General features: G+C 46.5%; 1 protein-coding gene across 1 annotated transcript in view; it reads right to left on the bottom strand.

The window, feature by feature from the left end:
- The window catches only part of LOC144770893 (early activation antigen CD69-like), a 41,371-nt gene that overhangs the window by 2,097 nt on the left and 11,855 nt on the right, over nt 1-27,419 (bottom strand). Inside the window, exons 2-5 of the mRNA XM_078655683.1 lie at nt 23,988-24,092; nt 19,572-19,622; nt 13,685-13,833; nt 3,095-3,198 (exon numbers count right to left, since the gene is read on the bottom strand). Of these exons, the coding sequence (XP_078511809.1) occupies nt 3,095-3,198; nt 13,685-13,833; nt 19,572-19,622; nt 23,988-24,092 (409 nt within the window). The remainder of the gene's footprint in view (nt 1-3,094; nt 3,199-13,684; nt 13,834-19,571; nt 19,623-23,987; nt 24,093-27,419) is intronic.

Genomic DNA, 27,419 nt, shown 5'->3' with positions numbered 1-27,419 from the left:
CTCTTCGACTGATTTGTAATCAGTCACTGTCCATTGGGTTGGTCCCAGTCCAGTGGAAACAAGCAGTGGTGACACCTCTGTTAAAGAAGCCCTTGCTCGATCCGGAATGCCTTAAGAACTTTAGGCCCATCTCCCTTTTGCCTTTCACAGCCAAAGTCGTGGAAAGAGTGGCGAGTAGCACTCTCTCCATGTATTTGGAACAACACGACCTGCTGGAGGAGGTGCAGTTTGGGTTTCGGCCAATTCATGGAACCGAAACTGCTCTGGTGACCGTGATGTGCAATTCAAAGCGTCGGGACACTCTTCTGAGTAGCCGTACGCTATATAAAACCCCGGGATAACATAACATAACATAACTTCGGACGCGAGCAGAAAGGGGGCAGTCAGCAGTGCTGGTTCTGTTCGACCTGTCTGCCGCGTTTGACACGGTCAACCATGGGATCCTGCTGAAGAGATTGAGTGAGGTTGGGGTGAGGGGAACTGCCCTCAGGTGGCTGTGGTCATTCTTAGGGGATAGACAGCAAGCGGTATCTCTTCCCCCTTTTCAATCTACCTACTCATCTATCTCACATGGCGTTCCACAGAGCTCGGCTATCAGGCCTATTCTATTTAACATTTACATGAAACCTCTGATTGCTGTCATCAAAAAGCATAACATTAACATCATTAACTATGCCGATGACACGCAGTTGATTTTCTCCCTTGACGGAGATCAATCAATATCAACAGAAGTGTTTCATGATTGCCTTCATGATACGGCCTCTTGGCTGAAGGAGAACTCGCTGCAATTTAATGCAAATAAGACAGAGGTGCTCTACTGTCCGAGGGACAAAATTCCCTCTGCCTTACCTTGTAACTTTTGGCCAGCCACCACTGCGACCTTGGTTCAACCTGTAAAGAAGGTTCGTAATCTTGGCATCTTGTTTGACTCTAAACTTACTCTTGAATCGCAGGTCAGGAAAACGGTGACCTGTTGTTTGCTCATTATTAGGTCTCTGCGGAAGATCCTTCATCTGCTTCCATCTCACGCTCGGGCCTTGATAGTTCGTAGCACCATTCTTAGCAGGCTTGACTATTGCAACGCATTGTTTCTTGAGTCACCTAAGTTTTTGCTTGAAAGGCTGCAGAGGATCCAGTCGATAGCTGCCAAATTGGCCTTGGGGTGGCCTAGAAGATCTGCCTCCTCAGTGGCTATGGCGGAACTACACTGGCTCCCTCTTGCACAGAGAGTCCAGTTCAAGTCTCTCTGTATAGTGTTTAAAGCTCTACATAGGGTGGGTCCTGTGTCTATGCAGCGAAAGTTCAAGTGGTATGTGCCTGCGAGATGTCTCCGCTCCTCTGCAGCTAAACTGGTGGCAATGCCGAGATTTAGGAAAGTCAGGGCAGGTGGGCGAACCTTTGGGTATGCTGCTGCCAAGCTTTGGAACCAACTTCCCTTGGAATTAAGACAACTTAGTGATTTGTGTGCCTTTAGAAGAAGACTCAAAACTTGGCTGTTTCCTAAAACTTAGGGGCATATTACCAAGCAATAGCGATAATTATCGCTATTGCTTGGTTAGAGACAAAAATTTACCGCTGAGCTGCGGCAAATTTTTTCTCGCAGATAAACCTTGGTATTACCAAGGTTTATCGCAAATGCGATAAAAAACGGCCGCAATGCATGAATATCGCTGAAAAGTCAGCGATATTCATGCATTACCGAGCTAATGCTCTTAGCCATGTTATCCACCTCCCATTGGATAACATGGCTAAGAACTGCTCAGGGCAGGTGTTAGCTTTTGTAGATATTCGCGCCTAGCGTGAATATCTCCAAAAGTTGGTAATAGGAGATAGCGATGTTAGCGACTGTTTCCAGTCGCTAACATCTTCGCACGCCCACTTTGCATGTCATTAGGGATAAATATCACTGACATACAAAGTGGGGCCCAAGATGGTCGCTATCTCCTACTAGCTGTCGCTAACTGGTGTTAGCGACAGCTAGGTAATAGGGAGATAATTTTATCTCCGCTTTCTTGGCTTCTAAAGCCAAAAAAGCTGCGATAAACCCCCTTGATAATATGCCCCTTAGTCGGTTGTCTGGTCCCTGTTCATTTTCATGTCCCTCCTTGTGTTGAGTCTACAGCGCCAGAATGCCTTTTTGGTGGTAGTGCGCTTTATAAGTTAAATAAATAAATAAAATAAATACAGCGCCTACTTTGAAATGAGTGGCCTCCGGGGTTTATAATGGGAGTTGAGGATAAAGGCACAGCGAGTTTCCCACAATGCCTTCAGTGGGTCGGAAAAATTTTCAGAATACTTGCTCATCTGATCGTTGGCCTCTCTGCAGAGCGCACAGAGAAATATTAATGCATTTTAGTTGCAATTGTGATTCCGTGCACATGTTTGTGAAGGAGCTAAGCAGATGTCAAAATATTGACACGGGTAAAAGAAAATGCAGTGCTCACAGGTGAGTGGGTGCGTGGTGTGTTTGGGAGTGCCCGGCAACTAGCATGAGGCCACCGCAAAAACAACTCCGCAGCAAGCGAGCCACCAATGGATCGAGCCTATCCAGGCCAAGACTGCAGAAGGCCCGCAGGGCAGCCTCGGAGCCCGCAGAGTGGGGGGGGGCCAAACCCAGGGAAAAGCCCTCTGCAAGGAAATCCAGGACCCTCATGGGGTCCACAGAGACAGCGTCGGACCCCTGCAGCCCGCAGCAACGAGAAAAGGAGGACCAGTGGCAGGAATAGGACAGTAAAGTGGAGGACAACAGCAGTTGTTTAATACTTAAATATACATTGAAATCACTAATACCTGCCATCCGTGGCCAAAAGAATAGGTTGGGCGGCATGTGTTGGTCATTTGTAATGTATATTTAAAGTCTGAATTGTCACACTTGTATGAGTTTGATGGTACGGTCATTAGCAGCGCTAGTGGGGGCAATAGTTGGTGCAATTGTGTTTTTATTTCTTTACTTTTGCTGCGATTGCGGCACTTACACGCTGAAGCGGTTTAAAAATAAAGCAAGGTCATTGGCCATGAAGTTATAGTGACCTGGAGAGGACTACAAAGGTTACTCTTGTTAGCTTTAGAGGAAAGACCAACAAAGGAATCTTACATGCCGTCCCTTAACCGAGAGCCGTCCGGCCATCTCCATTCCCCGTCCGTATTTCGGAGTCCAACCCAGTAATCCTTTGAGTCCTTGAAACGGGTAACGATGGCCTGCAAACAAAGATCAGACTGGTTAATGACAGTGGTTACTCAAAACAATGGCAGCAAAACAGAGTACTGATACAGCCACAGGTCTTGACAGACATGACATTTTGGTCTTAAAATCACAAGAAAAACTCTCTGTTCCTCACACTACTTTATAGGACTATGAACTCACCATGTAACGAATACTTTCTTACCGTCGGTGTAGTTTTGCAGTTTGAAGATCTTTCTGGAGTCACTATGCTGTGCATTATTCAGCGGGCTGGTGGTTTGGTCCGGAATCGTAGTCTTTTCTTTCTTTCTTTTTTTCTGTAGCCCAGGTGGGCGTCGTCGTCCCACCTTCTGGTGTACTTCCTGTAATGTTGGCACGCTTCCTGCGGAAGCTCCCACCTTTGGGCGCCATCTTCGGATTCTTTTTTTCTTGTGTTCTGTTCGTGAATCCTTGGCAATGCTTTCAAGTTCTTCCTTAAAGTAAATGATTTTTCACTTTGTCTCTTAAAGTGTCTGTTTGTATTCCATTCCTTGTCTTTCCACCTTCTTCTCCTGCCTCATCTTTCTGGCAGAGGTGGGTGGGTTCGCTAGTGAATCCAGAAAGATCTTCAAGCTGTAAAACTACACCGACAGGTAAGAACCTATTCGTTTTGCGGCGTGAATCTTTCTGGATTCACTATGCTGTGCATAGACTTTGTAGCGGTTTGTTACGTTTGTGGCGGCGAGGTGGAAGATGAGCATTGGTTATTGAATATATGTTGAAGCACTTTCTGTCCTACTTGTGCTTCCTTGTTCATCTGGATATCCATGCAGTAGTGCTTAGTGAACGTGTGCACTGAAGCCCATTTTGCCACCAGGCATATGTCCTGAATGGGTGTATAGCCAGGAAGGCTATTGTTGCTCCCTTTTTCCTGGTAGAGTGGGCTTGTGCCCCCTCTGTTAGTTCTTGCCCAGCCTGTTTGTGGCAGAATTGTATCGTTTGTGCGATCCATCGTGCGATGGTGTCTTTTGTTACTGGCCTACCCAGCAAACTGGTTGCGAAGGACACAAAGAACTGCTTTGTTTTCCTGTGCTCCTTCATTCTTTTCATGTAATGCATTACTGCCCTTCTAGCGTCCAGAGTGTGCAGTGCCCTCTCTGCGCTTGTGGACGGTTTCTGAAAGAAGCTCGGTATTTGTATTGTTTGGTTCATGTGGAACCTTGACACCACCTTTGGCATGAAGTGTGGGTCCGTTCTCATTACCACCCTGTCAAGGTCTATTTGGATGTAGGGTTCTTGTAGCGTCAGTGCTTGCAGCTCGCTTAGCCTGCGTAGCGAGGTGATTGCCACCAGAAAGGCTGTCCTCATTGTGAGAATTTGTAGTGCGGCCTTATGAATGGGTTCAAAGGGCGCTTTCATAAGCTCTGTTAGAACTAAATTAAGGTTCCATGCCGGTGGCGGCATCCTCTTAGGTGGTGCGATCCTTTTTGCCCCTTCCAGGAATCTCTTAACTACTTGTGACGTAAAGAAGCTCTTTCCTGTCTCTCCTCTAGTGTAGGCTACTATCGCTGCTAGGTGTACTTTTAGCGAGGATGAACTTAGTTTTGCTTTCAGCAGGTGTGTCAGATATTTCAGCACCGTTGATTCCCTTGTCATTTTCTTGTGTAGCTTTTCCTTGCTGCACCATTGTGTGAACGCACCTTCATGTGGTAGGTCTCCTTGCCTCTCGTGGCACCTGAAGAGTGCTCTCCGGTAGCCTTAGGTGTGCAAACGTTATGTCTTCAGGAGCCATGCAGCTAGGCTGAGGCTCCCTGGCTCTGGGTGTAGTACTTCTCTGTTTTGCATGGAGTGTAAGTCTTTTCTTTTCCCGAACTTGTGGGGTGGCCCCTGTGCCATTTCCATTATTTGTGAGTACCAGGTCTGCCTTGCCCACTGTGGTGACACCAGGATCAGTGTCATGTTGCTGGTTCTGTACTTGCTGAGTTCTCAGTGTATCAGTGGTATCGGAGGAAAAGCGTAGGCACATGTTTTGATCAGCTTATCCATAGGGCATTCCCATGGGATTGTTCCTCTGGTTGTCTGGATGCGAAGTATCGGCATTTTGCATTCTGGTGTGTTGAAAATAGGTCTATCGTTGGTGTTCCCCACCTCCTGAATAGTCTTTGCGTTTCCTGTGCATTGAGCTCCCACTCGTGGGATGCTGATGTCTGTCTGCTGAGCCTGTCTGCTTCCACATTGTCCTTTCCTGGTAGGTGTATGGCTAGTAGGTCTATTTTGAGTGGGATGGCCCATCTCCATATTTCCTGCGCTAGGTTGGATAGTGCGACTGATTGTGTTCCTCCCGGTTTGTTGATGTAGAACATCGTTGTTGTGTTGTCTGTGTGTATCAACACTCTCTGGTTGTATAGTTGTTTCTGGAAGCGAGGAGTACGGTCTTTAGTTCCAGGTAGTTGATGTGTCTGATCGAATCTACTGGAGTCCACAGACCCCTCACTTTGAGCTTGTTCATGTGTGCTCCCCATCCCATCTGGGATGCGTCTGTGGTGATGGTCACCGTTGGGGTTGGTGGTGTTAAAGGCTTCCCTTTTGTTATGTTCTCCTTGTTCCACCATGGTATCTCCTCCTGCACTGCGTGCGTTACAACCACTAGATCTTCCCAACTCCCTGTAGATTGTGACAATTGTTGTTGCAGCCATTCCTGGAATGGTCTCATGTGGAGCCGTATATTGGGGACCAGGTGTATGCAGGACGCCATCATCCCCATGATCTTGCTCGCTGTCCTCACTGTCAGAGCTCGCCCCTTCTGGCAGTGGCGTGTCTCCTTCAGCAGGGCAAGTGTCCTCTTGTCGCTTGGGAACAACTTGGTCTGTATGGTGTTGATCTGTGCCCCCAGGAAGATCTTCACTTGCTCTGGTTCCATTGAGGATTTCCCCCAGTGTATGGAGAATCCCAGGTCTGTCAGCGTTTCTGTGACCCGCTGTGCGTGTTCCTTAAATGCCCTGTGTGAACTTGCTTTTATTAGCCAGTCGTCGAGGTAAGGGTATACATGAATCCCTTCCCTCCGCAGGTGCGCTGCCATGGCAGCAAGACATTTGGTGAAGACCCTTGGTGTGGATTTTAGTCCGAAGGCTAGGGCTGTGAACTGGTAGTGTTCTTTGTTGATGGTAAATCTTAGTAGATGTTTGTACTGCTTGTTTGTGGGTAGGCATCTTTGAGGTCTATGGTGGACATGAAGTCTCCATCCCTTATCTGAGGAATGACCTCTTGTAGGGATGGCATTTGGAATTTTTTTGTCTTTATGTATTGGTTTAGGAACCTTAGATCCAGGATGGGTCTTAGCGTTTCGTCCACTTTTGGTACTAGGAAATAGTTCGAGTACACTCCCTTGTTTCTTTCTCTGAATGGAACTGGTTCGATGGGCTCCTTTTGGAGGAATTCTTGTGCTTCCTCTAGGAGTAGCGCTAGTTCTTTTGCTGAGTGCGCCTTCCTTTTTGGTTTTCTGTTTAGTGGTTTCTTTTCCAGTTCTATGCAGTATCCAGACTGTATGATGTTGAGTATCCATTTGTCTGTAGTTATCTTCTTCCATTCCTGGAAGAAGTGTTTTAGCCTGCCTCCTACTGGTGTTACATGTTCGTTGATGTTTGGTCCGTGTAACCCTCTTTTTTTGACCTTGTTGTACCCCACCCTCGGAGGGGTCGTGTGGGTGGGCTCGCTTGGTGGGACGGAGTCACTTTGAGGTGGGATGCTGGCCCCCTCTTCTTGTTTACCCTCCTCCATTCGCCCTCCCGCGAAAGGACTGGCCCCGAGGCTGGTACTGCCAGGTTTGTTTTTGCTGGCCCTGCTGCGCTTGATTGTCGCCCTGGTAGGTCTGCTGGAATGTCTGGTATGACGTTCCCGGCTGGTTCCCCCCCCCCTTACGTTTGGTCTCCGTGTCGGGGTACCCCTTCTCATTCCTCTGAATTGTAAGGCCCCCATGGACCTTGCCTCATTTTCTTTTTTGAGCTGAGTGAGTTTTTCATCCACCGGTGCCTCGAACAGTGTTTCTCCACTGAAGGGTGTGCTCAGAATGTTGTTTTGTAGTTCCAGCTTGAAGCCTGGTATCCTCAGCCAGGCATGCCTTTCTGTCACCCCCGATCATCATGAGCCTTCTGGATGTGTCAGCCCCATGCAAGGCTGATTTCGGGCATGAACTTGCTATGTTCTTGCCTTCCTCCACCAGATGTGACGCTCTTTGTTGGTAATGCCCAGGGAGGTGTTTGAGCAGCTGTCCGACCTCGTCCCAATGGTGGTACGCGTGTCTGTTTAGTAGGGCATTAGAGTTTGCAATGCGCCAGTGTACCGCTGCATTCCTCTCTATTTTCCTCCCAGTTAGGTCCATCCTCATACTTTCTTTGTCCTGTGGTGGGCCTGAGGTTGTTGGAACGTTTGCCCTTTTCCTGGCTGCTGCAATAATGGAGTCTGCCGTGACTGATCCCTGGATGTAGGGGGGTCCTTAGACGAGTGCTTGTATTCCTTCTCCGTCCTAGGCGTGACAGACCTGCAGGTCGCTGGGTCTTTGAATGCCTCCCTCCCTTGGTCCAGGACACTTGGAAGCATGGGGAGGAATTGACTCCTTTTTTGAGTGGGGAGCAGGGTCTCTAAGAGGAAGCATGCCTTTGGTTTTTCTTCCTCCAGTTTGACTCCATAAGCCGTTGCCGCGTTCCTGATGACCATGTTGTAGACCCCAATGTCATCTGGCGGCAAAGGCCTCGAAGGGTACGTCTCTACGGGCTCTTCTGGGCTTTCGGCATTGAGGTCCTGCCACTCCAGGTCCTGTGCCACCGAGGAGGCCGAGCCGAAACTCGTCCGCTGGTCATAGTCGCCTTCCTCGTCGTAGTATGGGCCCTCTTCCTCTAGGTGTTCCTGGGTTCGGGAGTTTTAGGCGGCTCTTCGGCGTCAAACTCCTCTTCTATTTCGATGATCGTCTACGGCGGTTTCGACGGGATCGTGAACCTTTTCATTTCCTCGTTGAACTCTCTTCCTTTGCAGGATGTTATCCATTTCGACCTCGAGCCTTATCTTTTTCCTCTCCATTTCGGCGGCCTGTTCGGCGTCGAGTGTTTCAGTCGATCTCTATGACGTAGCTGTCGACGTCGAAGCAGCCTTCGGGTCCTTCTCCTTCAAAGTCGAGCGGTCTTTTTCGGGGACGTGCTTTGACGACCTTGGCTTTCCGCCGGTTTTCACCATCTGGGAGTCCTTTTCGAAGGATCCGCTGGGCTGTTTGTCCTTGGATGCAGCTGCGGCCGTTGAGATTTGACGCCAGTGCTCCCTTCGTGGACTTTCTGTTTTTCGAGAGTCTGACTCAGACTTTTGAGAGTCTGTCGGGGGTTTAGGGGTCGACGTCTCTCCTACCTCTTTAGAAGTTGGCTCTTCTCTGTCTCTCTCTAACCCGGAGTGTCTTTAGGGTGAAGACGGAGCAGGCGTTACAATCCTTTCTCTTGTGGTCGACCGGTAGGCAGAGGTTGCAGACCGGGTGCTGGTCCATCTGCGCGTACTTTTGGTGGCAGTTACGGCAGAATTTAAAAGATGTTTTGTCCATTCATACGCTCAGGGGGCACCCTGTGTGCGCATTCTCCGTTGGACGTCGAAGTTCTCCTCCTTCGTCGTCCCGGCTCAGTGATCTTGTTCCTTGGTGTCTTCTCTAATCTTTTCTGTGTAGAATTCATTTTTTTCCGTCTTCTTTCCTCCAAAAACCCCGGAGCCTCTCGGTGACGGTCCAGACCCAGGGCGGAAAAAAGAATCTGAAGATGGCGCCCAAAGGTGGGAGCTTCCGCAGGAAGCGTGCCGACGTCGCAGGAAGTACACCAGAAGGTGGGACATCAACACCCACCTGGGCTACAAAAAAAAAAAAAAAAAAAAGGAAAAAGAAAGAAAAGACTACCATTCCGGATCCAAAGACTAGACCGCGGAATAATGCACAGCATAGTGAATCGAGAAAGATTCACGCTGCAAAAATTCTCCTTCCACGGAATCCTCAGGGTGAGACTCTGCCTTCGGGGGGGGGCAGGGGGTGAGACTCTGCCTTCGGGGGGGGGGGGGGGGGGGGGGGGAGTGGTGAGACTCTGCCTTCGGGGGGGGGGGGGGGTAAGACTCCGCCTTCTGGAGGGGGGAGTTAGAGTCCGCCTCTGGGGGGGGGGTTAGACTCCACCTACAGGGGTGAGACTCCACCTTCACCCCCTTCATGGGGGTGAGACCCTGCCTTTAGCCTCCTGCACTACCTCTCGCAACACCACAAAATGTTTGCTCAAATAAGGGCCCTTTTGTTTTTCATCTGCTGCAGCTTTAACAATCTTTGTAGCATTTGGGAGTTTAAGGGTCAATTATTTTCATTGTCATCATCTTGGATGTTTTCTCTTTCAAAATAGTTATATTTGCACGTTTTAAGGAGTGCTAGTATTCTTTTGATAGTCCAAGGTTTTCTGATACAAGGAGTCAACAACCAGCCCTACAGATTCACAGTAAAGAGGCAAAAAGCCTAAGAGAGTTTTAAAAACACTAATTCTTTCCACCAGGAAAAGGCCAAAGACACCCATATGACTGATGATATGACAATGTTTACTCAGGCCTTGTGGGGTGATAAAAGGCCCGGACTGACACCACATACATTTGCCAATTTCACTAGTTTTCGGGTAAGTGCTGTTCAATGGTTTATTTTTGTGGGCTGATTTACAAGGACATTTGCATGTGTAAGTTCAATTTAGAGAGGAAATTCACTTTTCCAACTGACAAAGAGAATTGACACAATTATAGAGATATACTCTTGCACAATATTATCCCAGAATTCTACATGTGTAAATCCACTCCCAGAGTATGTGGGTGCTCAAACACTTCTGCACACCACAGTTCTGTCCCAAAACAGTCGGATATTCACTCTGTCAAAGACAGGAGTAAATCCATTTCCAGGGTGCAAATAGGAAGAGAAGAAGCCCATATAAGTGCAGTGCTGCAGATGATGGGGTCTACCCAAGGGGGAAAAAACAAAAAATAAAAACATGATATGCCCACTGGTTTACATATACACATCTTACTGCCACAACACTGAAATGAAATGAAATGAAAAATTACACTTCTATAGCGCATAACTACGCGGAGGCCTCGCAGCGCTGTCGACTGATTACTGTGTCGGGCCAACGGGTACTTAATACGCTTTTGCAAACAAGTGAGTCTTCAAGGTCTTCCTGAAGGACAGTAGGTTGCTGTTTTCTCTCAGGGTAAGAGGCAGAGAGTTCCAGAGCCTTGCCGCTGTGTGGGTAAAGGAACGCCCGCCCCATCTGGCTTTATTAATTTTGGACGAGGTTGCCAGATGCAGTGTACCAGAGCGGAGAGCTCTGGAGGGGATATAAGGTAACACTAGAGAATGCAGAATAGCAGGGCCTGTTCGATGGAAAGATTTGTGCAAGATGCACATGGCCTTAAACTGCGTTCGAGCAGCCACAGGGAGCCAGTGGAGTTCTTTTAGAGCCTTCCTGGCTGATTGCCAGCGAGGGATGTTGAACAATAGTCGGGCGGCGCAGTTTTGGGTGACTTGGAGCCTGTTGACCACTGCCGCGGGGGCTCCCAGATATAACACATTTCCATAGTCCAGGCGAGAAAGTATAAAGGCCTGCACCATGACCCTCCTCGCCTGGATTGGGAGCAGAGGGAGCACTTTGCGGAGCATTTTCATCAACCCGACGCATGTGGAGGCAGTTTTGCTGGCTTGAGCTGAAAAATCCAGAGCTTTGTCGAGCCAAATTCCCAAGCTCTTTATCAGGGGTTTAGGGGGAGGGGGGGAGCACCGAGACATGAGGGCCAGATGGAAACTAAGTTGGTCAAAGAAGGATTGCCCAATAACATGATCTCGGTCTTCTCCCCATTGAGTTTGAGGTGGGAGGATTGCATCCACTTAGCAACAGCCTCTAGACAGGGACCCAAGGTGTTAGATGAGCCCTCCGAATGGTCCAGGGAGACCACCAGTTGGGTATCATCTGCGTAGGTGACAATCCGCACGCCAAACGGGTGGACTATCTCCTCCAGAGGCTGCATGTAAATGTTAAAAAGGGTGGGGCTCAGGGAGGAGCCCTGAGGAACTCCACAACTAAGCGGATGCTTAGATGATACCACCTCACCCTCATACACCCGAAAAAAATCGCTCGTCCAGGAAGGAGGTCAGCCAAGCAAGGGCCGCGCCCGACACACCCATGCTCTTCAAACGATGTAATAATGTGGCATGGTTAACTGTGTCGAACGCGGCACTTAGATCGAGTAATATAATGGCTGTTTTTCCTCCCTGGTCCATTATGGCTCTAGCTGCCTCCGTTACTGCCAGAAGGGCAGTTTCAGTACCATGCTGAGGGCGGAACCCCGTCTGGGAGACACGTAGTAGATTATTGGACTCCAAATAATCCACTAAGACCTTATTGACATGTCTCTCCACCAGTTTACTCATCCACGGGAGCAGCGAGATGGGGCGAAAATTGGACAGGTTATTTTGATCCAAGTTCGGTTTCTTCAACAGGGCCCTGACCATCGCGCACTTCCATGGGGCTGGAACGGAGTTAGAGGTGATGGAGGTGTTAAGGACATCTAAGATGTACGGACGGATAGTATCAATCACCTTAACTAAGGCCTGCGGAGGAGCCGGGTCATTGGGAGATCCAGAAGTGACTTTATAGACCATTTTATCCAGTGTACCGAAATCCAAGAGAGGAAAGGTAACCAGTGAACAGGACAAGGGCAGATCAGGATCTAACGTGGGAGTAAGACCCATGTCCTTCCCACCTGTTGAAAATAGGGAATATATGGTCTGAATCTTTTGAAAGAAAAAAGTGGCGAGATTATCACACCGGGCCTGTGCACCATCTAACGCCAGGAGCTCAGAGGGAGGAGAAATAAGAGATTTTGCGATTTTAAAAATTTCTCTAGGAGCGTTCGCTGCCCGAGTGATTTTGGTTCCATAGAACTCAACTTGGGCAAGTTTTATTTCATTTTTATAATGCCTAATTGCAGTTCTGTACTCTGATTCCTTCATCTGAGAGCGATCTTTCCTCCAGGCTCTCTCCGCTTTACGGCATCCTTGTTTCAAAGTTCTAAGAGCAGGAGAATACCAAGGAGCAACTTTGGATCTTTTTATTGCTTGCAGAGAGCCTTTCGGAAGAACTTGGTCGAGAGTATCAGAAATCCAATTATCAAAGTTAAGGGCTGCCCTATTGGAGTTGCTCGTTTTCTGGGGTGGATGTTCAGAAAGGACTTGTTCCCATTTAAGAGGCGATAAAGAGCTCCATTTCCTACCCCAATATTTGTCCTGGGTTTGTAGTGCAGGGGGAGTACTTATGGGCCAGGTAAGGGGGATTAAAAAATGATCGGTCCAGGGTAGTGGAATCGGTACTTCAGCCGAAAGGGTGTCTAGATTACTATAAACATGATCTAGAAGGTGTCCTTTATTATGTGTTGCATGGAACCCCTTTTTGAGACAGGCCAATCGCCTGAAGATTTGAGCGGAGGCTATTGGCGGCGCCGTCCAACGGATCATCTAGGTGCAAATTTAGGTCACCCAGCAAGGTAAGATTTGCTCCGGTGAGCACCAAGTTAGCAGCTATATCCGTCATGTCAGTGATGAAATCGCCAAGGGGACCAGGTGGTTGATAAACTAAAATACCAGAGAAAGTGAAGGTATGGGAAAGTTCAAGGGCAAAGCATAGGCTCTCACAGGCTAATGTGGTAGAGGAGGGGACACGACATGTATAGATATCTCTATATATGATGGCCAGTCCTCCACCTCTACCTGACTGGCGATCCAGTCGTTTGACGGTATAACCCTGCGGAATGGCCCATACTGGTGCTGGGTCATTTTGTAACTGGAGCCATGTCTCGGTTAAAAAGAGGGCCTCGGGGTTAAGCTCCTCAATCAATAACGCCAGTTCCGTATGGTGTTTGGGCAGGGACCGGCAGTTGAGGAGAAACATATTCTTGTTGTGTGTGGAACAGTGTATGGCTGGAGTCAAAGAGGATGAACACCAGTGACATGTTTTACAGGCGGCGTTTATAGTGTTAAGAAGGACCGAATGTAAACAAAGTGGGTCAACTATGGGCCGTAATGAGTGCAAAAAGGAAGCGCTATAACAGATATGATGTCCTACCATTATGCCGAGCCAGAAGCTAGAAGCGTCTGGACGCGGACTGGCGCAGACTGGCTTCTCTTTGGCGCCTCTTCGGCGCGTTCAAGGCGCTACCGCTGCGCGTAAACACCACAACCTAAATAGATTAGGAGGTGGGGTGAGACTAGACCGTCATGATCGGTAACATGGCTGCCCAACTCGGAACAAACCGGAAGTGCGAGCGCTGTACCTCCCTCCAAGCAATCAGCATGAAATTGCTGCGGTGGACCGGGGAGTATCGCGCCAGATCAGGTAATAACAATTTTGTACAGTTTAAAAAATGTCACAGGTTAAAAGTTTCACAAAATAACACAACTAGCAGCAAATGCGCCATCCATCGTCGTCCTACCTTGTCCAGTAGAGTTGCTATCGTAGACATGTTTGCATTTTGCGAAGAGCAGAACGCGTGACTTGCATCCCAGGACTTGGTCTCGTTGGAAAACAGGTAGCACCTTCCTTCGTACCACATCCACTGACGTGGGCAGGGGGGGTCCAGGCCTCAGAGGGGACAGAAAGTAGATGATTAGGACATGAAAGATGGCGCTTTCTTTTCAGTCATGAAAATGTGGAAACATTGATTTAGGAAACCCTCTTCTGTGGACCACTTCCTACCAGCGAGATGGGACTGAGGAGCCTGGGGCTCAGTGGAGAAGTGCATTGTGGGCAGGCCTGTGGACAGGGAGCTGCAGCTCTTCAGAGGAGCTATGATGAGGGGTAAAAGTAAAGGTCTCTTCTTTTAAAACTATGAGCAGTAGGAAGGAAGCCGTTTCTTCCAAGGTCCAACTGGATAATTTTTCCCTTCTAAATTGACACTTTTCATTACCTGTTTGTTTGAGTAAATAGTATGATATTTTCACATGACCCCTCAAAGGAGGAAGGGCACAAAATAATCAATAAGGAGTAGTTTCTGTCCTGTAACTCCAGTTCTGTAGTTGAGTATCTCTGTTATAGTCATAATCTAGTGAATAGTCCCGCTCATGAGCGTGGACCCCGGAGCAAACAAAAATTATCTCTTACGTTGTCTACAAATGCAGTCCTGCACAGACACTTAAGAGAGAATTTAAAGACAAATAATGCAGCCTATATCCACAGGCTACACTGTCCAGTACTTCAACTAGACATTCCACCATAACCACAAGCAGCACAGCCTGCCAAGTTTTCACCATAGAGAAAAACTTCCCCTTTTACCAATAAAGCCTCTGGAATGATAGAGAGGAAGGGAAGGACAGACAAGCCCCATAGGCAGCCATTCTGTGGCTCAAAAAGGGATACTGTGCCTTTAAGAAAACGTTCTAGAACTTTCTCAGTATCCCAGAATGCCCTGCAGGTCCCAATTACTTTCAGTTCTTTTTGAAGGCGTATAACGCCAGACCTGTAGCTTTCCGAACATGAACATCTTTCTCCACCGGGGAGGAGGGCGGGCGCTTATGACTATAACAGAGATACCCCTACTACAGAACTGGAGTTAAAGGACAGAAACTACTCCTTCTGTAGTAGGGGATCTCTGTGTATAGTCATAATCTAGTGAATAGAATGGCAAGTCCATCAACACACCAAGCGGCGGTGGAGAAGAAGTATAACACCACTACTGTGCGAACAGATTTCGCAGCGAAGCCTGCCCAACCTGAGCGTCTGCCCTGGAATCAGTGTCCAGACAGTAATGCTTAGCAAAGGTATTGACCGACTTCCAAGTGGCCGCCCTGCAGATTTGTGCAATGGGAACATTACGTAACAAAGCTGTCGTGGCAGCTTTGCCCCTGGTGGAATGAGCCTTAGGTTTACCCCCCTTCGGTCTTATTAGCCTTTTGATAACACAATTGTATACAGGACAGAATCCACCTCGAAATGGAATGTTTTGAGGTGGCAAGACCTGTTCTGACTGACCCATAATTGATAAACAATTGGTCTGTCCTACGAATATCCTTGGTCTTATCCAGATAGAATTTCAACACCCTCCTGACATCCAGGGAATGTAGAGACCTTTCCGCTGGAGAGGAAGGATTCTGAAAAAACGTAGGTAAAGTTATGGTCTGTTTAACATGGAAATCAGAAATAACCTTAGGAAGAAATTTAGGGTGAGTACGCATAACAACCTTAGCAGCATGAAATACAGTATAAGGTTCTTGGCAACACAACGCCTGAATTTCACTCACCCTGCGGGCCGATGTAATGGCCACGAGGAACGCCGCCTTCCAGGACAGGTGCTGCAACGAAGCCTTATGAATAGGTTCAAAAGGTTCCTTCATCAATCTGGACAGCACCACATTCAATTCCCATGAAGGCCAAGGGAGCCTGACCGAGGAAACACTTTCTTCAAGTCTTCCAAAAAATCTTTGATCACAGGGATCTGGAAGGAGGTCTGTGAAGGTCATTTCCTGTAGGGAGTCAGCGCAGCGAGATGAACCTTAGTGGAATGAAAATTAAGGCCAGACTGCGCCAAATGTAAAAGGTACGGAAGGATGACATCTTCCTTACATGTCGTTGGATCATAGTTCTTAGACTTGCACCAGATGCAAAATCTCTTCCACTTGAACGCATAAGTCGTCTTAGTGGAGGGTCTCTTGGCTTCCTTCAGTATGTCCATACACTCTGCAGGGAGATTCAAATGGCCATATTGCACTATCTCAGGAGCCATGCCGCCAAACTCAAAGATGAGAGATTAGGGTGCACCATCTGCCCCCCGAACTTCGTGAGAAGGTCCTGCTGGCACAGCAGCCGAATGTGAGGAAGGAGAGACCGGTGAAGCAGGTCTGTGAATCACCACTGCCTGGTCCATTCCGGGGCAATCAGGATCATCCTGGACTGGGCCAGCTTGATTAGCACCGCCGGAATCAGGGGAATGGGTGGAAAAGCGTACAGAAAGCTGTTCAACCAGTTGATCCATAGCGCATTCCCCAGCGTCCCCTGCTGGTAATACCTGGACGCGAAGTCTCGGCATTTGCTGTTTTCGGCAGTGGCGAACAGATCCACGTCTGGAGTGTCCCACCTGGCGAAGACATCTCCGAGTACTTCGTCGTTTATGACCCATTCGTGGTTTTCTTGGATCAGTCTGCTCAGTGCGTCCGCCTGAACATTTTGCACACATGGTAGATGAGTAGCCGTTATCGTCAGTCCCCTGGCAAGAAGCCAGTGTCAGATTGCCTGCACCTCCTGCGACACGGTGCACGATCTCGAGCCCCCCTGCTTGTTGAGGTAATACATCGTGGTCGTATTGTCCGTCTGTACAAGCAGAGAGTTGGTCTGGAAGGACGGATGAAAGACCTTCAGTGCCAAGTGAACAGCTCTGAGTTCCAGAAAATTGATGTGATACGTGGACTCCTTCTGGGACCACGTTCCCTGGATCTGTAATTCCCCGGAATGAGCTCCCCAACCGTGGAGAGAAGCATCCGTCACGATAGTCTGAGTGGGAATGTCCTTGTGGAAGGGAACCCCCTTGAGGAGATTCTGTGTGTATGGAGTTCCCGTTTTGTAGCACAAACCTAAGTTGGTAGCCAGGCAGCATTGCACAGCTGGGTGCCTGCTAGTGGAAACTAAAATATTGAGTTAGGTACATCATTTAGGAATTTACACATTTAAATTACATGTCACATGTTTACAGTTACTTTCTTGACATATTTACAATTTATGTGCAGCAACTTAAGCGATTTGCCCACAATCACAAGCACAGCCACTAGACCACACGTCTGCCTTGGTAATGCTGCAATGGATATTTGGGGATTTACTTGCATTTGAGAGAATCTACATATTTATTCAATTAATTGTAAGGTTTCATTCAGTATGAATCTCATCTAAAGGCTCCAGAGCTGTATACAATTAGAAATCAAATAGTTTGTCTATCCCCCCAAATATATGCACCTTTACCAGTGCTTATCGGGCTAGAGTTAAAATAGTTAATTTAACAACTCCCTCTCCTTAACCCCTAAATATATATGCTCCTTTCATTGCTGATCACTACCCCAAATTTGTTTTCAATTTCAAAAATTTTTGATGAACTGGTGTTAGAATAGTTAGTCTGTACTCCTGTCCCCAAATATGTGTACTTTTTCTAATATTTGAGGGACTGAAGTTAGGATAGTAAATTCTCCCTCACCCAAATATATGCACTTTCCTCAACGTTTGTGGAACTGAAGTTAGAATGTAATATAATCAATGTTTGGGGGAGTCGGGTCAATGTAAGAAATATAATTTAAATGTAAATTATTTTTAAAATGATAATAGAATTTATATGATAGTACTAAATCTTTGCGTTACATATTTTTGCATTTGTATCATTCTAAAAGCAGGCTAAGTTAAATATTGATACTTACTTTTTAAAAAGGTTTTCTTTTCTAAATAGTTTTTAAAATATATTTAATATATTATGTTTGTTTATTTTTTTTAATGTTTCTACGTTTCATTTAGTTTTTCATTTAATATTAAAGATAGATTTTTCACCTATTGGATATTGAATTTTAAGTTAAAAGTACAATAAATTGTTTACAATGTAGATACTTTTGAAACGTAACTATGTTTTCTTTAACAATATTTTATATTAGAACATTGGAATGTTGGGAGCTCCATTGAAGACAATGGAGTGCTCCCTGCTTCTACGGGCCAGTAAAGGCCCGCAGAGCAACATTCCAATGTCTTACAAAGGCCTTTTGAAGCTCGAGGGGACCCCTCGAGCTTCGAGAGGCCTTTGCTTTATTTGTTAGAACATTCTGCCTTCTAGTGGCAGAATGTTCTAATAGCCTTATAGCTAGCTCTTCGTAGCAGGGCTATCCGGCTATTAAAATCCTGCTACCTTGTTAAAGTCCTCGCCTTCGGCTCTGGCTTTAACGCCGTAGCGGGCCTTTCATAGCCGTATAGCCCGCTACGGCGAGCGATTAGGCTATACTAGAACATTGGAATGTTGGGAGCTCCATTGCAGACAATGAGTGCTCCATGCTTCTACGGGCCGTAAAGACCCGCAGAGCAACATTCCGATGTTTTAGAAAGGCCTCTCGAAGCTCGAGGGGATTTAAATCTCCTCGAGCTTCGAGAAGGCTTTGTTTTATTTGTTAGAACATTTTGCCCTCTAGTGGCAGAATGTTCTAATAACCTTATAGCCCTTCCTAGCAGGGATCTATACTGGCTAGTAAAGTCCTGTCTATCGGTAAAGTCCCTCGCCTTCGGCTCGGGCTTGAATGCTGCATCGGGCCTTTAATAGACTGTATAGCCCACTACGGCGAGCTATAATGCTATAGTACAAGTCATGTTATAGTTTATATAGATTGTTTAGTTTGAAAATGCACTTTTAGTAAATTACAAAAAATATTTTTATTTAATATTATATGAACTAGAATATTTTTCTGCATTATTTTTCAATATTGTTGTTAAACTGTATTTTTAAAAATGATATTATGATTACATACTTCCTTATAATACAACTCTATATTTTTGTACTGTACATTATTGCAGTCAATATTTTTATATTTTGTACATTTATATTTGAGATAGATTTGATAATTTAAATTTTAAGCATGTTGAACTGATATTTTTGTTATCAATATTTCGAGCACATTATTTTAGTTTCACAATATTTTTGTTTGCTCCTTATGAGTTGCCCCAGCAAATCTAATGATCTGCGGCCACTTCCATTAGCATACGCCTCTCCCAAAGAGCTCATGGTTCCTGCCTACACTTGTGTGACCCAGTGCTAGCCATTCAGCTTGCTACCTTACCAAGTCAGGGAGCTTTGAGTTGAATTAGGTCTATTACCATTTGTTGTCCCTGATCACTTCCCCAATAGACGTGAAACAATGGTGGCCATCACAAATTTCAATCAGTTTAGAGTTCAACTAATTTATTAGATTTTGCCAATTGCCCCACATCCGAGTCATTTTCTACCCCCCCTATCCTATCCCCTCTTGACCCATTAAACTGAACATCCCCCTTTTGAACCTTTCTCCATACTTAGATTTTAATACAGCTTCTGCATTTTAATATATCCTCTGAACATTCTGTCTTTTATTTCTATGAGCATGTGCTTCTAGAAGTGCATTAACTGTTGGCTTGAAGAATCTTCTTTTCCCATCTCAAGTAATCCTACGCTTTTGCTGCTTGTCCTGAAACCAAAGTCTCTTAAGAAGGTTTTGGTGTCTTCGGAGATGAGTGATGAAACCACACAGTAGAGCCAGCTCTAGCCTTAATGAAGTCCCAGCCGGGCGTCTCTTTCGAATAATGGACCCTCCGATTTGCATTAATGTAATACTTACTAGTAATAGAATCCATTATGCGATCTCTACTTTCTTGTCCATTCTGCTTTACTGTGGTAGCAAACAAAAAACATGCGTTAACTTAAAGTACTCAGTTATATCTAATGTAATGCATCGCAATGTACTCCTTAGTTTATCGTATCACCCAACATGAAGGCCAGTCCTGTTAAGATATCAAGGGTCTACAAACTTCCAAATTGCCCTCAAAACAGACCCTTCTCAATTTACTGTCAATATGTTGTTACATTAACCCATGTTAATCGTATCATTTAGGTCCAAAATCCTGTATTTGTGAACATTTACTAACTTTATTTTAACCCTTTGTTTTCTTATTGTAGGCCCATCAGCTCCCCACACAATGCTACTGGGTGGGGAACGTACAGACGACCATCGGCAGCCACTCCCACGCGAATTCAAGCAGGGAATGGGTAGCTTGAATCTAGCCCCTGCTTCAGTGGCTCATGGCTTCCGGGTGATGCTCGCTAGGAGAGTCCTTGCTTCGGTCCTATACTTAATTTCCAGTCTCTTTCATGTGTTTCCACGTTTTCCTTGCCCCTTCATGGACGCGAGCGGAGCTTCTCCGTTCAGGCCAAGGCGTAGAACTCGGGAAATATCAAGAGGTTTAGGTTGCGCCCAAAGGCAGCAGTAACCTCATGATCACAGATCCGTGAAAGAGTATATTGGGTAAATAACGCACACATCGAAAAGGAGATTCTGCAAATGCTGGAGCCCGTGCCTTGGAATGGTGACCCTTAAAAGTTAGTTCACAATATCTATTACAATGCAAAGTGGGATCCATGCTCAATGCCTCTTGGCTGTGGAATGGCACACGATGGGGTGAGGATAGCTCCCCAGACAGTGGAAGTGTATTGACTGCATTCCTGCGGCTGGAGGGTGGAGCACCAGGACTCTAGTGAGGATGATGTAGCAATTATTGAGCCTTGTTAGCCAGGCCCTGCTACTTGGTTCTTCCTGAGCACCGCTAGTTGATGGATGGTAGGGGTGATGGGAGAGACTGTAGTTTCTGCTGTTCAAGGTGAGAACGTCTCCAGGGCTGCCCTTGGTCCTCCCGCATTGCTGATCAGAAATGTTAAAGACAACCTGGTGCAGATAGTGTGGATACTCCTGCTTGGAGCTAAGATCTGTCCCATGCTGCTGGTCAATGGAGGATTTAAATTTAGTCCACCACTTCGGGTCACAACAAGCTACAGACTATCACCAGTTTCGGACAACTAAAATGACAATCGGCCATGGGACCATATTAACAAAGTCCATCCAAGCAGATCGATCCATCATTTCTTCCTCCAATCTGTGGCTGCATTGTCTTTGCCAATGGTTTTAGCCTCACTGTACAGCATATCCGATGTGCAGGTAGAAGAGCGCACCACGTGTGGATTTGGATCGGTAAATTAAAAAAAAAAATAAGAAGTGCTAGCATTTTTTTCTCCAAACGTGTGGGGCAGCGTGTAGGACTGGGGTGGGGTGAAGCAACACAGAGCAGGAGTTGGGGAAAGCAACTTGGAGGGCAGGATGGGTGAGGAGAAGCAACGAGTGAGAGAGCAACGTTGAGATGGCAGGGACAGGGCCGGCCTTAGGCATGTGCAAGCTGTGCACCTGCACAGGGCCGCCAAACCCCAGGGGCCGCCACGCCAATATATAGCCTTAATATTCTATTGTGGTGCACCTGTTTTTCACTGTCAGATATTGTAGTTTTTAGATTATTACAATCAAGTTTTGATGTTGATGGTGTGCTTTTCCCAATTTTGAAAAATGTCTATTCTGCCCATTTGATTTCATTTATCATCTGACCCCTTTCTCCCCCTCTCCCTGGTGCATTAAATGTAACAATTGGGCAGCAATCTAATATTTGCTGAGATTTGATACTGCAAGGCTGCCTTCTCTTAGTGGCTGTTGCCAGATTTGTAAAGGAATTATGGAAAACTTCCCATCTTAACCCCTTTGGCGCTTATGACGAGCTCAGCGCGTCATGAGGCACAGTGGAGCTGTGCTCATGACGAGCTGAGCTCGTCATAACTGCCGCGGAACGCCCACGTGGGGCTAATTCTCCTACTGTGCGGGCGTTCCATGGGAGTGGGCGGAGTCGTGACGAACTCATCTAGTCATGAGCACAGCTCCACTGTGCAGCATGACAAGCTGGGCTCGTCACGAGCACCGCGGCGCCGCCCTCTCCCCCCCCCCCCCCCCCCCCCCCACCGGGGCAATTATCCCCGCATGGAAGGAGTTAAAGAAATGGGTGAATCTGGATGAATCACGTCTGAGCATACCCTGCCAACTTATGGCGAACAAAGTGGTACAAAAGGGGGTGGTGATGGACCAATCAAACACTCACACCCAGTCAACAGATCTGGGTTTAATCCATCACCGTTCTTTAGCCCACTCTGCCACCCCAGTTCAGACGTGAGTCCCTTGCTCACTTTGCCACTGGATTCAAGCAAGCCGGGCTGAAGACGGCTGAAATGCCAGAAACCGGTCCTGGGAAGCTTGTTTCCGGTCCAGGGAAAGCATGGCTTGGCAGTTCGGGCTGGACTGTTCCCATGAGGCACAGGGTTAGACTGATTTGCATATGGCCATTCTGAACTGGGGTGGCAGAGTGGGCTAAAGAACGGTGATGGATTAAACCCAGATCTGTTGACTGGGTGTGAGTGTTTGATTGGTTCTTATGCTCCGTCCATTCCCACCCCCTTTTGTACCGCTTTGTTCGCCATAAGTTGGCAGGGTATGCTCAGACGTGAGTCCCTTACTCACTTTGCCACTGGATTCAAGCAAGCCGGGCTGAAGACGGCTGAAATGCCAGAAACTGGTCCTCGGAAGCTTGTTTCCGGTCCAGGGAAGGCATGGCTTGGCAGTTCGGGCTGGACTGTTCCCATGAGGCACAGGGTCAGACTGATTTGCATATGGCCATGTCTGAACTGGGGTGGCAGAGTGGGCTAAAGAACGGTGATGGATTAAACCCAGATCTGTTGACTGGGTGTTAGTGTTTGATTGGTTCAGATGCACCGTCCATCACCCCTAGACTTATAGGCACACATTTAGCCTTTTAAAAGCACTTTTTCTGTAAAAAAACACCCCTATAACAATCGGAAGACGTGAGTAAGGTGGGGATCCGTCAACCCGTCCTGAAGAAGAAGCCTAGCTTCGAAACATGTCGACGACGCACACTTGAGGTGTTGTACATTATCATACAAAACATCTCACAATCACCCATTTTAACAGTACCAGCACGGGGCCCCATTAAAGTTTTTTGCAGAACTCACGTGCCAGGTACTTTTTAACTCTCACATTTATCACTTTTAAGAACTCACTACTCACATCGAAAAACATAAACCCCACACGCACCACACATAGCCAAGAATGTAAAGTGCTCCCGCGTAGTCGCCGGTTAGCAGCATGCCGCATCCCGTAGAGGGTTGCGAAGACCCCAATGATGAAGCATGACGCCAAGGGTCATTTTGGTGTGCGAGGGGTATTCAAAAAACAGTGTGCTCCCCACCTCTGTAGGGACCACTGGAAGCACTTATAAATGTGGATTCTTTCTGTTTAGTTAATCGTACATAGGGAAAACGGATCCACTTTGTCTCTCCTCTCCCTTGTTATATTGATGGGTTGTTATTACGCATTGTGGCGGGTAGTCACCCACACCAAATAATACTCTAGTTTCTCACATGGGTAATAAGGAACATAGAATGCAGTCACAGGATTTATAAAACTAGTGACCAAACCCTCAGAGGTTTCACATATCTTAATGGCAGCCATCGAGTGGAAATGAAATGAAATGAAAAAGGGTTTTGTAAAGCGCATTACTACCCGAAGGCCTCGTAGCGCTGGATTCTATTGGAAGTTGCCACATCACTGTATTAGACTCCATGTGCATAATCACGAACCACTTTGCATGCACTTTGGGAACCTCACAAGAGCCCCCAGCCTAGTGCTTAAATTGTGAAAAAATAAGTTCTGAGGCCCTCATCAGGAGGTCACTGTTGCTTGCACCAGTCCATTGCTCCTGCGAGCACAGCCATCACAGTACCTGCACAACTACTACACATGAAACCCTACAAGTGTGACAATTCAGCCTCTTCCGTGCCCCCAGAGCAGTAAGAATGATTGAGAAGGCAGGTAATAGCCATTTTAAGGTATATTGAATTAATAACCAACTGTTGTTGTGCTCGTCTCCGTATTAGACAATTTGCGCTACCATGTGGCAGACTGTCATAAGCGCTGGTGTGGACAATTAAGCGCCGGTGCCGGGCACCGGAAACTACCGGTTGAAATAAAGCACTGCTCCAGCACCCTCCTAAGAGACAAATATCCGGACAAGGAATGGTTATGGCAAACATTCCCATATGCAGTATTTGGTAATAATGCCTGAGCTCTGAAAGAACTGGTGAAATACTTTACCCAAAATTCCTGCGAGGGCGGCCACCACCAGAAGGACCCCCAATGGTGCAGCGAGCAGAGCCCAGCGAGGGATGGATACGGAACCGAGTATGTAACGGCAGCATCCTGAGAAGAGAAAGAGGGAACACAGAACAGATCAATGACTCACAGTGCACAGTAAACGTTGCGCATATGGGGAGATTTAGCGCCTTATTACGAGTTTGGCAGTCTTCCTGTAGGACCGCCACCGCGGCAATCCCAGGTAGATGGCCAAGCATGTGGTAAACCTACTCGCTGGATTCAGAGTTTAATCCAGTGCGGGCGGTGGGCATAGTAAGCTCATAAATAAAAATAAAAATGCCAGCATTTGTAAAGCGCACAGCTACCTCCGACGGAGGTGTCCCGGCACTGGGGGCCTTCGGGAAGATTAAGCAAGCTATTGCCCAGAGTCTCATGGTGCTGGGCTAACCTGCCACCAGAGCCGGGTATCGAACCTTGAACCCTGTGGTCCAGAGGCAGGCACCCTGGCCGCTGCGCCACACCTCTTCCACAAGAGAGCCTAAACAGCATACCGCCTCTGTGACAGCGCCTACAGCACGTTCGTTTACGGTGTGGCATGCACCATGTCATGCATGCCACACAGTTCATATATTCTAACAAGGACAACCCCGTATATGCCCACGGCGACGAGGTCTCAAAACAGTGTCCACCGTCGGACCTTTCCAGAAACAACTGGGCCAGCCTCTTACATAAATTCGGGGAAGCACATCATCCAATATATGATTTCAAAATCCAGGTGGTGCCTACACACTCTGGTAATCTATTCTACAGACATACGTACAAACAAAGGTTCACAAATATGTATAAAGTGACTGACAGGATTTCTGTAGAAATAATTTCTATTATTTCAAAAACATTCAACATGAAGATAAAGTTCTAATGAATAATGCAAGTGCAGGCGACGCGGTGCTCAAGTGTGACAAAAATATAAACATAAGAAACAAGATATAAAAGTTCACTGGTTATGTATTTACACAGCGACAACATGTGTACATCCCATTAAAAAATGTGAGGCAATCAATGCTCAAGGCATGCAAGTGAAAGCATATCTGTACTTTTCGACCCCTATAGAATCAAAGGTTCTCCTCAGGACAAAAGGTTGTCTGACTTATTACCTGCAGAATGATCAAGAAAGGGGGTAACAGAAACCAAAAAGGAGTCATCAGTCTAGAATCACTTAATATCCCAAGTCTATCTAGATCATCATCAAAACTTACCAGGAGATATCCATCCTCTGGTAAGGATGTAGTTCAACATGGGGATGCGCATAGCTCTCTAGCTTGTTCTTTCCAGAAGTAGTTATATGCAAGCGGTATGGCCAATATCGCCACCAGTCTGCAGGGCATGCCTCACGCAGACTGTACTTAGTACTAGAAAAAATAATATATATATACTTACATACACAGTCTGTATATACTTAACCTCTTCCATGCTGATGACGAACCCCAGCCGTCACGCTCCACGGTGCTCGTGTGCTGATGACGGCTGGGGTTCGTCACGGCCCGCCCTGTTCTTTTGTTTACCGCACAGCGGCGGAATCGGCCCGGCATGGAAGGGGTTAATAGTACAGATCCAAAATCATCTGTAGGGACACCTTATCTGTGCACTAGACCACCTCGAAGGTCTAGTGCACAGGTGTCTGTAACCTAAATCTGTGTAATAGAAAAATGTGTTTACTTATGCATGCTGGAAACACGGGTGTTGTATAATGGGATGTACTAAAATTTGCCCAATAAACATATTTTTTAATCTTCATGCCTCATTCAAAAACATATCCATATAATGTAGTGCTAAACTATAGGTCAACTGTAGTTCATATCCATAGTTACTATGAAAGATATCTACCCTCACTGTGCGAGTATGGTTGACACCAATTCACGGACCGAAATCATGCAACCTCCCCGCTGAAGTGAGTACTGCTGCAACATCGGAGACACGCATTGCGAGTTACCTACTGTGGCATGCCAAGTTCATATAATTGGGTGTAGGGGGTAAACATGAATACAATCGTAATTGATTTAGGCTGCCTCTGGTCCGGACTTGTGGAGTTGCTTATGGCCGCCTGTATCTTCGGCTGCTGATTTACTGAGTAGACTGACAGGAGTAATTAAAGGCATATCATTGAGTTCCTGCGACTGGAGTTATTTATATGCAGTATTAAAAATATCTGGATCCTAAGTATTGGATGGTTCCAAACCTGCAGTTGTTGGAAGTTGGAAATTCGATCCACACTCTAAATCAATTACGATTGGCTAGCTGTATAACAAGAAACTGCATGCTCAAAAATGATTTGTCCTGAAGATGACCGCGTAGTTCCCATGCGGTTGAAACGCCTCGACACTTTTTGTGGCCATAATTCATAAAGGACACATTATTTTGTCTTTGTTGTTCCTTTCTGCATTGATAATGTTTCTGTTAGCCACTAGTTTGGTATGTGAAGTGTATGTTTTTGTTTTGCCAACTCCTTTTTGAGCGCTATGATTCTTTTTTGAACTTTTTATGAAAAATATTTATATAATAAATTATAATTGTTTTTGTAAATACGTCAATGTGTGTATACAGGCTTCTTCTTCTTCCTTATTTAGCTTCTGACCCTAATGTTTAGTGTTTAAGTGTTCATTGTGTTCTTTTTTCGCCTGAACCTTCTGTTTGGTGTAACAATAGACTAACGTTAAAGCGTTTCCCATTGTGGGTGAAATTAAAACATTTCTCGTAAATAGTGCATGCCTCAAGGAAGTGTTCTTTTTTGTAGCATTTTAAATGTATGAGTTCTTGTGATGGGAGTGCAAAAGGGCGCACTGAAGAGGAAGCATTGGATTTCATTTTTAGATATTTAACCCCTTCCATGCTGGGCCGATTCCGCCGCTGTGCGGTAAACAAAAACACAGGGCGGGCCGTGACGAACCCCAGCCGTCATCAGCACACGAGCACCTTGGAGAGTGACGGCTGGGGTTCGTCATCGCATGGAAGGGGTTAAAAATGCGAATACACTTGGTGATGAGTGGTGATTAAAAATATAAGTTGAAAACGCAGGGCATATATTGATCTAAAAAAAATTCTAACACCACACTGGAATCTTGCTTTGAGCCCTCAAAAAGAATATTTAAATTGCAAAACACTGTCGTTTGGCTGTATCCTACTGGAAGTTTACCCTTCCAGTACGATACATTCCAGTTAGATGTATCCTGTACAGAGCAGCACAAATGGACTGTGGAATGTTTGGCGATATAAACACATTTATTCAAGTTAGCAACTGCTAAACTGAGGCATTTTTTACACAAAGCCCTGCTTGACTATGATAGACTGGGCTTTGTGTAAAAACCTCTGGGTGTTTACGGTGACTCGCCCATTTCATACCCATGTAACACTCCCTTGATGCAAAGCAGAACAAAG

This window comes from Lissotriton helveticus, chromosome 7 (assembly GCF_964261635.1).
Source record: "Lissotriton helveticus chromosome 7, aLisHel1.1, whole genome shotgun sequence".
Classification (NCBI taxonomy): Eukaryota; Metazoa; Chordata; class Amphibia; order Caudata; family Salamandridae; genus Lissotriton; species Lissotriton helveticus.
This window is presented reverse-complemented; position numbering and strand designations above follow the sequence as displayed.